Below are 10,722 nucleotides of genomic sequence, written 5' to 3'. Positions count from 1 at the left end.
TAACGGAGTGATTAGAAGCGCCATTCAATATGACACGTCAATCGGAGAATCCGTCGCAACACTACTTCACATCCATCCGTTCGTACATGTCTATTCTCTCCATTTATTGCCCTAATAAAATCGGAACAGGGGAATGGTGATTGCCTGCGAAGTGGACAACGTGTCAAAACAGTTGCCGACGTGGCGTGGCGTTGGTATACGGTTGTGGACAACACCACAACACAAATAACCATGCTTAATGATTTAAGTCCATGGCACTCTGTCAGTGTGCTCAGAACGAAGCTCAAGTGATCGTTGTACTTTGGCTGCCGGATCTTTCGCGTTGATAAGTTTCACGCCTTTCGATTGGCACGCACCGACACACACAAATTCCCCTTTGTATTTGTCTTGGAGGGTGAAATAATAAAGCGATTTATTTTCACCATTGCTTAGTTTAGCTTTGCAATCATCACTTCATGTAGAGAACGATAAACGTCAAACAAATTGCTGATCAAAGTAGTGTACATTCGATGAAAAAGATCGATGACAAACAAGAGGAGAAGTGTCTGCATGTTCCCACAGTATATGGAAAATCAACATTACTGTTTATCGATGAAGCAAATTTCACCGAAACTGTAGAATGTTGAACCAAGTGTTTCTTCAGCGTATAAGCCTGTATATTGTGGATCTTTTAAGCATCCTATATCTTTTTTTAAATATTTTAGCTCAACTTCCGCGGCAACGACTTTATTGCTTCTTCCGCTGATGATCCGAATGACTGATGTAATCATTATTATTTAATATTCCGGAATGTTCATTACAATCATCTCGTACAGCACGATATTTAACCTTCCCTTGGCATGAACCTGTTGATGACGACAATTTCGATTGTTCCAAATGTGGTGTTGGATCTGTCGCAACAAAACGCCTTATGCCTCACCGAGATGTGCTAACGTTGGTACTTACTCTCACTTTCCTCACTGGCAACAGCGAAGAAAACAAACCACCAACAGATGCGTAAGCTCTAAAAGTACAAATGTGTGGCGTTTGCAGTACCCGGCGGGTCTAACGAAACGCAACAACGTGATTTCTTATCGCACAGTCGGAGTCGAAAACAACGACCGAACATATTGCTGGAAAAATGGAGGTGTGCCGCCGCCGTGGCAGAGCCCTACGAAGCGTCTTGGAGGGAAGGCAGAGAAGAAAGCATAAGCACACGAGGCTTCTTTATCAAGCAATTGCTTTATGAATGAGCCAGCTATCACGCACCATTGTAGCAAGTGCCGTGTGGCTCTAACCCAAGAAATGGGGCGATGTGAGACCGTGGACCTGCTGCTGGACCTTAGCAGTAGCCAGTTCAACCGATAACAGATAAAAGCAACGCTTGTTGACTTGTTTGCAGCAGAGCCCGCTCTGAGCCTGATCGAGCCAATTGACTTTTGGGGGATTTAAGACGACGACCCCAACAAGACACGGCCGTCCCGTCATGATAACAGCATAGCGTGTGCTGTGTGTGCCTCACTGCTCTCTGCCGCATTGCATAATACCCACATACTACACAATCTGTGCTAACAGGCTGGAAAAAGAGTATTACTAATGTCGTTTCTTGCTGCATTCACACTAAGCAAATGGGAAATTTTAACAGCATTGGTTACACAGCTTTCCCGACTTCTCGAATCAATCAACGCCTTCCGGACCCCATATTCGATCGGTTTACTTTGTAGTTGTGTGTGTGTGTGTGTGTGTGTGTGTGTGTGTGTGTGTGTGTGTGTGTGTGTGTGTGTGTGTGTGTGTGTGTTGCGGAACCACCAAATTAATGCTGTGACCAATATGACGAATTTCTCATCAACGCACCACCAACTTTTATCCGTTGTTTTCCATTTCCGTTTCTTTTTCTCGTCCTATCGGCATCAAAGATTAATTTAAGACACAATCCGTTCATGCACCTAGCGGGAAAGTGGAATGGAAATGTGTTTTAATAGTGAGCGAAAAAAAAAGTTAATTATTTGTTGTTGCTTTATGCTATTATAAAATTTATATTTCGATGTTAAATTTGGATGATCACAGTCTATCATAGCAAACAACTCCCACCTCCGAAGCGCATTGACAATCGTACAAAGCGAAGATCATTCGTATGGCAAGTGCCACGTGCTAGAAGCTAGAAGCAATACTGAACCCCTTTAAGGTATTTTAATAACACAGCCAGGAGTTTTTCATGCAAAACTCCATGCAAACATGGCACCACACTCCTCATCGATTCGAAATACGTGGCAATACGGAATAGTTGCTCTCGCCTGAGCTGTCCCCTGCACTGCATTAAAGAAAAAGCTGCTGCCACAAAAGACGCATTGCTCACCAACACATACCACAATTTGAGGCATAATACGATGACGGACGGCGGTATGAGTGGATACTCCGGGGAAACCCTCTGAAGGTCACAAAGATCCTCGATTGGCGATGTCAAAGCCTGCTGCCGGTGGTACGAATAGAAAGGAAATCCCCGGTGGTGGTACTGTGCGCGCAGCAGGGAGATGGATTTTAATCAATGCCAAATTCACATAAATGGCTCCCAGCGTTCCTGGTGGGGAGTAGGTACGAGAGAAAACTGAAGAGAAAGAAACACTCGCATGACCATCGAAAGAAACTAGCAGACTTTGGAGATGCAGCAGAGTACGATCGTTGGGACAGATACAACCAAGTACATCAAGAAAGGAAGAAGCAGAACCAGTTACAATTTACCCCCGCCCAAGCCGACCGACCGTACGTATGCGTGTGTTGTTTCCGCGTTTGCTTTTGAGGGCCGTTCGTACATTAAGATTGAGACGATCTGTGTGATAGATCGCTGGGGATCGGTGGGAAAGGGATCTACTCTGGGACCGTGTGGGAGACGCGGTGGATATGTAACTGATTATCGTCTTCTGGCGTCTTCCACAAAGGAAAGGATCAACCCTTCATATGCAGGAAGAACAAAGCGTTCTGACCCTTGGCGAAAAGCGACATGGCCTACACACAGAACACACGATCGCTCGTCACGGAATGATCCGGTGGTAAGTTACAGAGTACGTCATACTATACATATATTACATACTCTCTGTGTCGGTGTGTGTGAGCATCGATCGTCGGCCTGTGGATGACATATGCAGCCGACAGCGGGGTCATAATCAAGAAATTATGGTCCTGCGCGTACAAGACTATGCATTACATTATGGTAGCTCAATCCGACCAGCAACGAAGACAGAACGAATGTATGCGCAAGTGGTGATCCCATTTCCCATTGCTCTGCACAAAACAATTGCCAGACAACCTTGTAGGAACGTGAAATATCTGTTCTTCTTGCTGAATTTATAAGAGGTGTATTAGCGGCTTTTCTTGGATACTTTTGCCTTGCGATGCGTCTAAATCATGCACAATGAAGCGCGATCATGAAATGTGGTAAGAAAAAAAAATACCAGATTGCGGAAGCCGTTGTGCAAATATAAGAGATACTATTTTAACTACCACAGGTTAGTTTAGGTTAGCCCAGTGGTGGTAGCTACCACAGGTTAGAACAGTGGTGAGGGGACAGCAGCAACGATTTTAACACGCAAGGACTGAGGTTTAAATCGCATCCAACTACGTGATTATCAGCAAGTCTAGCAAGACGGCCGGCATGATCTTGAAGGTCGTTAAGCCAAGAAGAAATTTAGTTGCACAGTCGACGACAAACTTTAATGCGAAACCCATCTGTTGTTAGTTTGAGCTCTTTTCTCAAAAAATGAGAAAGCAAAGCTACCAAAGTAAGTATGATGATGGAGGATGGCTAGATGAGCATAAATATCTTTTTAACAGAAAGTTTAAAGATTTTTTAAATCTGCAGACGCCCAACCCCGTCGCACTCAATGCGTCTTTTTAACTACAGGCTACAAAGCATACCAATTACAAAATTCGAAGGGTTGTATGGTAGGTGGTGCGCTAGTCTGCGGTTCTCTTTTAGTCGATCGTTTACATTTTTCTTTCGCGTCGGACCTCGGAACTATTCGCTCGCTGGCAGCATAACCACCACGCGTTCATGATGAGTCCATACACACATACACACCATTTTCTCACTATCTCTTATACACCGCCGCTTAAGAATTGGTCCACGTCGCGCAGCAACACGCGAGACGACCGGCCACGACCCGAGCTAGGAACGCGCAGGGCATTAAAGAAAGCACCAACACAATCTCGCCCAATTGGCAACTAAAATCTCGATCGGGAGGGAACCATCGGAGGTGTGTTAGAAGAAGCTGAAAAGTCGGTGCCATTCAACGTTGAATGTGCACATTGAAGTCACGGTGGTCCTTGGTCATCTTCTATCGCGATTCTATCTCTACTCACATCCCGCTGGTACATGGATTCTTTCGAGTGGAACTTCTAGTTTGTTCGCTCCTTTTGGGTTCTGTACTGAATTGCTGATCGAAGAATATGTTGCTCGCTCCTTCGTTCTAAGGAGAGTCCAATTGCCTCTCTGGATCTCTGATGTAATTTAAGGTCTTACGCATGTTCCTTCTGCAAAATCTTCAAAATTAAAAAATTACCCACAGATCAAAATAAACATCTCAATTATCGAATTTCAGAGCTTGCTCGATTTGTTCTCGCACTTTTGCCGGCTTATCGAAGAGTAATGTTCAAATCGTCAAACAAAACATCATCATAGGAGCTTGCGAATTACAGAATGCTCTCTCTCTCTTTTGGCCCACACTTTTACTATTCAAAGTTAGGCTAGTAAGCAGCATCCCACTCTGCCTGAGACACGATCAGATTTCAACCCAGACGTGGTTTGCTAATTTGCTTATTCAAGTGTCGCGGACAAGTGATCGTATACAACCAGAGGGAAGTACGCGGTCTGCGCCATCCATTTAATACGAGAATTACTACCACCGAAATGGATGACCGGGCAATACGGTAACAACTACGAGCATTTGTACCACTAGATCCAATGGTGGTTATGGTGTTGATGATGATGACACTGTTATATAGGTCTCATACATCTAATACTCACGCACCAACATAATGGGACAGAACATACCGAAGCAGCAGCACATTGTAATATGTTGTGCGCTCGCATCCAATATAGTCCCCGGACCGGTCTAGTCGTCGTCGTGGTCGTCGTGGTCGCCATACTCGTCTAGAACTCGAGCGCTCACTTGTCTCTTGTATAAAACCGGGGAAGGGATGGGATGGGAAGTCTATTTTTTCCATCTGCTTGCGCCTAGGAAATTCACCCCTCCGCGCGTCGGTGTCGCCTCAGAAGCAGGTTTAGCGGTAAGTTTCGGCCGGGGAAAAGCTAGGAAAATTCATCATTAATCCATTCACCCAAGAGTTTCCCTCCCAATTCAATTGAGTCTGGGCGGCGGCGGTTCACTGACTGTTTGCATGCGTGTATGTGTGCTCTAATGAACGATTCTATGCTGTTTGTAAGCCACATTGACTGTCAAAAGTCTATCAACTATTCACCCTCCCAAAGTCGTTTTCTCATACAGTGGTTTTTGTACTATTAATTTGTTGAAAAAATCCAACATTCCCAGGCCTTTTGCTCGGAGTTTTAGCAGATGTAAGCAAATAAGCTTTCCAGCGACACAACTTGATAAAACAAAAATGCACAACTGCACTCGGGGGGTGGGGGTGGGAAAACTGCCTCGTAAAAAGATTCCCTCTTCCCGTCCGACTCTCCCAACAACACTACTGCCCCTCCCCCTCCCACCATCGCATACAAGGCTTGTGAATAAATGCAAAACGCTGTCCACGTAGCATGCACACACACACACACGCACGCACACAACACGCTTGTGGTTATTGAGGAATTGGAGACTATTCGGCAAGTCCGGGAGCCATTGATTTTAGTGTTCCGCAAGGTTGGACGGACACAGTACAGACAGAGAATGACAATGTGCTCTGACACCGTGTTCGAATGGGATAGATAGATGTGGAAGAGTTACAACGCATCGTATGCGGGGCAATGATGGCCACAGAATTTTGGCCACAGATGGCCACACTAGCGGCACTTTGGCTGGATGGACCTGTGGCCCGAGGCAACTTGGATCCGGTGGATATGTCTACGGCCTTCGTTCTTCCGTGTGTTTTTCTCCTTCGATCTAGTAATCTGTTTGCACTGAAGCGCACGCATGCACCCGCGTACAAAATCACAAAAGGCACATACTCACACACACACACACGCGCGCGCATACACACAAGCACGCTTGCTGGGTATAACGGTAGATTGGATACCTTTTTTCTAGCTACCTTTCTATCACTCAGCAGCGCCCAATGCCAAGTAGATATCTCTCTTCCGGTCACCAGTGAAAAACAGCTTTGGATGCGTTGCAAACCGGCAGCGTTCCCTGCTGCGGATGATAAATCCTTTTGGGCGTTTGTCCACCACGTATGCTCGCTAGACGCTTGTGTCCAGAGAAACGCCTGGCTGCCTGCCTGCCTTTGCCTTCCTGTCTGCCCGTCAAGGTGGGATGGGACACGGGGGGAGACCCAACGCCAACGTCACACAAGAAAAACGGATGCAAGAACACACATTCACGCACACACACACACACTTACTCACGAACCGGACCCGCGGGCACGCACACCGTGTGTGACACAAAACGGAACAAACGGAAACAAAAAAAACGCTAACGACAAGCCGTGAAAGCCACTCCGGGGATAAGACCGGATGGAGTAAAACGGGGCGATACCAATTTTCCGACGCACGCACACAAGACACACAATTCCACGACGATGACGACGACGGACGGCACCACACGGGAAACGATGTCGGACAGGCGTGAGACGTGAATGTGAATCGCGCGAGTGACAAATTTCTCTGTAAATTGAACACGTAGGAACAGAATGGAGTGAAATGGACAGAGAGCAGAAAATTGTACCCGATAGCACGTACACTACGGTAGGTCCGATTCGTGTACGATATGTGTGAGCGAGCAAAAGCGATACATTGGAAAAGGTTGAAAATGAGATGGCAACACCAGAGCGTTCGTGTGGCGTATGTGTTTGTGAAATGAATAGGTCAATGAACATGTTGAAAATCCAGGTTGGACTAAGGGCTTATCTGTCAACCATGTTGCAATTGTCCTCTGACAACTGCGGAATTAAATATTTTCTGAGCATTCGAGATTTGTACAATTTTGTAGTGAAATTTTAATAAAATAATATAATTTTTTTATATTCCTTAATAATAAATGAATTTTTGTTCCGGAGCATGCTACAGGGAAACTGTACCTATTTTCAGCAGGTTAGCCAAACAAGCATAATAATGAAAATACAAGCGTTAAATATATTTCACAATTTTTAAAAATATATTTTTTATTGAAAACAATATAAAACTTTATTTCTGTTTTAAATTATACAACCTTATACAATTGTTCCAAAAGAAATAAAAAGAAAATCACAAAACTTTTCACAAAATTTGTCAACTACGAGAAAGAATTGACAGCTATTTTTAACGGTGTTGTGTTAATTAAACTGGGGAAATTTTCCTCGTTTCTCATTAGTTTCGTTTTCAAATTAAAATGTTATCAAAAATATTTGTGGCAAGCTTGTAACTCGCGGAACTATAACGTTTTCAATGCTAATTTTGCGCTTTCCCCAAAAAATCAAGCTGATTTTTTTTTTAGTTTTCGCTTCGCCTACCGAGGGGCTACGCAAAAGTTAAATGTCAATCACCAAATCAAGGTTATCATGCATTGATATATGATATGATATATGATAAATAAAAAAAAATTTTTAGCTTATTTGAAAGAAAAATCACCCCCCTCACGCTAAACAAGATTGCTACAACCCTGCACAGCTGATTGGTGTTTGTTTTGGTTTGTAATATTTACACGTAGCAGTAGCAGCAGCAGAAGCCAAGATAACCGAATTATTACACAAATAATCATGATCGAAATTAACGCAAAATTACTACGCGATCAAAGCGCGGTGTTCATGTGTGGGGAAGTCGTTGAGTGTTTAATCGATTTCATTCATCCATCACTTCCAGAGCATAAAATTTCCCAGAGCAATAGGTAAGGGGGAAACGGACGACACCTTCCCGTAGAAGAATGTGATTGAGAAGCTTTCCCGGTTATATTTTGCTTTCAAGCGATATTTTGGAAAATCTAGCCTGGGCCACGGTACAACTGCACTGCTACTGCAATGCTTCTTTCAATGAGAAATCATCGACCAACGATGCCGTGTCGAATCGGAACGTTGGCGGCAGCACTTCGCTGAACGCGAGCAATCAACTCAAGGGTGAGGTGCTACACTCAACCGAACCGAAAATTCTGTTCTGCGACCTACGGCTTTCCCCCGGCGAGGCAAAGCAGTGTGCGTACAATTGTGTAGTTGGTTTTATTTTTTTGAATAAGAAGTAACAACCAACCATCTTTTCTCGTCCGACAGTTCTTTATCGTGAAACGGTTCCACTTAACACGCCACCCACGTACCGTGGGATTCGCGTGAAGTATTATTACAAAATAACAGTGGCCACACAGCGGCTAGGTTCGACCGTGCAGGCTCTTAACATTCCCATTCGTGTGCTTCCGCTTCCGCTGCCCCAGAGCGATCTTGACGAAGCGATCACACTGAACGACGAATCGAACGAAGATCTAGCACCGAACAATCCGTTTCTGGAGAAGAAACGGCCACCGTCACGCATCGAGTACGCGTTACACTACTTACGGGGTGTGACTGCTCGCCGCCGGCCCAACTTCTTCATGATCAACAACAAATGGGGCAAGGTGGGTCGTTTCTGCCTGTTCAAGGCGGCGTACAAGCTTGGCGAGGATATTGTGGCTACGATCGATTTTAGTTGTGGAACGATCAAATGTGTCCAGCTGTCGGTGACGTTGCAGTGTGAAGAAACTGAACTGAACACCACCCCAATCACGTCCACGGGTGTAAAGAATGAGTTGGCCGTATCGGATGCTGCTGCTGCGACTGATAACTCCACGGAAGCGGCAAATGAACCGGCAGAACGTCACAAGAATATCTCACGCGTAACGAACTACAGCAAACATCACGAAGTTTGTCTGGGGATGTTGCAAACGCAAGTGATCCTACCCATTCCGCTACACGTAACGCCCACCTTCCGTACGGAACTGGTGGAGGTCAGTTGGCGATTGCACTTTCAGTTCGTGACGAGCACGAATCAGGAATTGAGCAGCGAAATGTTGCTTGATCGAAGCAACGAAAATGAAGAGGAGCTGGAATGGGTTGCACCGACCGACATTGCGATCGAGACCATGATTTGGAGTTTGCCAATTACGATCTACCCGACGGCACCGTTACAAATACCGCAGCCCTGTGGAGAATATAAGCTAAATATAAAATAAAGCGGCCAAAATAAACCTATTGGACAGAACCCTTTTTTTTATTTCACTACATATCCGAACCTGATTCCATATCTTCATCCAGATTGTCCGGAATCTTATCACCCTCTTCCTCCTCCTTATCCCAGCCCGATTTCTTCCCCGTGAGGAAATCGGCTCGCAGTGCACCCCACGTCGACTTGGGCTCATCTTCCGAATCTACTTCCGATTTGATGCCGTCTTCATCCTCGTCCTCCTCCTTTTTCACCAAATTATCCACCAGTTCCGATTTAGCTCGTGGCCCACTCATAAGCACATCCAAAAACTCCTTCCTATTAAGGCTCTTGAGCACCTTATCACGCTTGTATTCCAGCTTGCCGGCTTCTTCCAACCTTCGATTCACTTCCTTCTGCTGCTGACGAACAGCGTTGAATAGTTGCACCGTACCCTTGGTGGCCACTTTGCGCAACGTTCTTTCCCGCTCATGATCATGTATGGACGGGCGTACCCGCAACCCAAGAATGTCTTTCTGTCGCAGCTTTTTCAGTGCCGCCCGCTGTCGCAGTAGCTCTTGGGCAAGCTTTAAATTGGTCGGTTTTTCTTCCGTATCGCTCTTCGTTGCATCAGCTTCCTTTTCAACTGTTCCCTCAGCACTGACCACATCGAATTCGTACTCCTTGGTCTGTTTCTTTTGGCGTTCCTTCTGCTCGTCTGTGGTCACTTTCGAGAGAATGTTTGCATCGGGAGCTTTGCGCAGGAACTTTGCCATTGCTTTTGCCCATTTGGTGGTTTCACCCGATTGGTATGCTCCATCGCCTGGTACACCGTCATCACCTTCGCCATCAGTGTCATCCAGTTCGTCTTCCGACATGGGATATTCCTCATCGGAAAGAAACTCTTCACCATCATCACCACTGACATCGTCGTCTTCCAGTGAGTCGCTATCACTTTCTGGAGCAGGAAGTGAATGCACTGTAAGGAGAAAGGGGACGTCAATTATGTTTGTATCACCGTTAAGCACGCATTAAACATCGTACATTTCTTTTTTAACGCTGGTTTCATCATTTTGTGTACGATTTTTAAAGCTAAACTAACAAACGAACAGCGTATAGTGCAAGCACGTGCGGCATGCGACAACCAAAATAAAGCGTATTTCACTCTCCCTGCCTTCGATGACAGCAGCTCAAATACCCCAACAAAGTGTATTTCACGTCCCCGGAGGTAATAATGCGCCATGCTTGTTGGTTTGACAGTTGGGGGTTTGTTATTATTTTACCCCAGCATCATAAATTCGACGGTTTTTTGGAGTGTTTTTGAAATATTTTTTAAGGTCCTGGCATACCCACACCCAATACCCAAGATGCGAAGGATAAGATTTTTTTAGCATTTTAAGACAACATAAGGCAAAGTCATCACACTCTGAAGCTCT

The 10,722-nt window shown here is 45.2% G+C and overlaps 3 protein-coding genes across 3 annotated transcripts in view; 2 read left to right on the top strand and 1 right to left on the bottom strand.

Moving 5' to 3' along the window:
- LOC126557698 (organic cation transporter protein) overlaps positions 1-10,722 on the top strand; it is a 262,735-nt gene that overhangs the window by 207,122 nt on the left and 44,891 nt on the right. The gene's annotated exons all lie outside the window — the stretch shown is intronic.
- Positions 7,866-9,324, top strand: LOC126558093 (RAB6A-GEF complex partner protein 2). The gene is made up of 3 exons (XM_050214040.1): positions 7,866-8,009; positions 8,087-8,310; positions 8,386-9,324. The coding sequence occupies exons 1-3, from the start codon at positions 7,882-7,884 to the stop codon at positions 9,315-9,317; spliced, it is 1,284 nt and encodes a 427-aa protein (XP_050069997.1). The 5' UTR covers positions 7,866-7,881; the 3' UTR covers positions 9,318-9,324.
- Positions 9,364-10,454, bottom strand: LOC126558614 (RRP15-like protein). The gene is made up of 2 exons (XM_050214659.1): positions 10,331-10,454; positions 9,364-10,265 (listed from the first exon to the last, which is right to left on the bottom strand). Exons 1-2 carry the CDS (start codon positions 10,356-10,358, stop codon positions 9,364-9,366), a joined length of 930 nt encoding a protein of 309 aa, XP_050070616.1. The 5' UTR covers positions 10,359-10,454.

The sequence above is a fragment of the Anopheles maculipalpis genome, chromosome 2RL, assembly GCF_943734695.1.
Source record: "Anopheles maculipalpis chromosome 2RL, idAnoMacuDA_375_x, whole genome shotgun sequence".
Lineage (NCBI taxonomy): Eukaryota > Metazoa > Arthropoda > Insecta > Diptera > Culicidae > Anopheles > Anopheles maculipalpis.
This window is presented reverse-complemented; position numbering and strand designations above follow the sequence as displayed.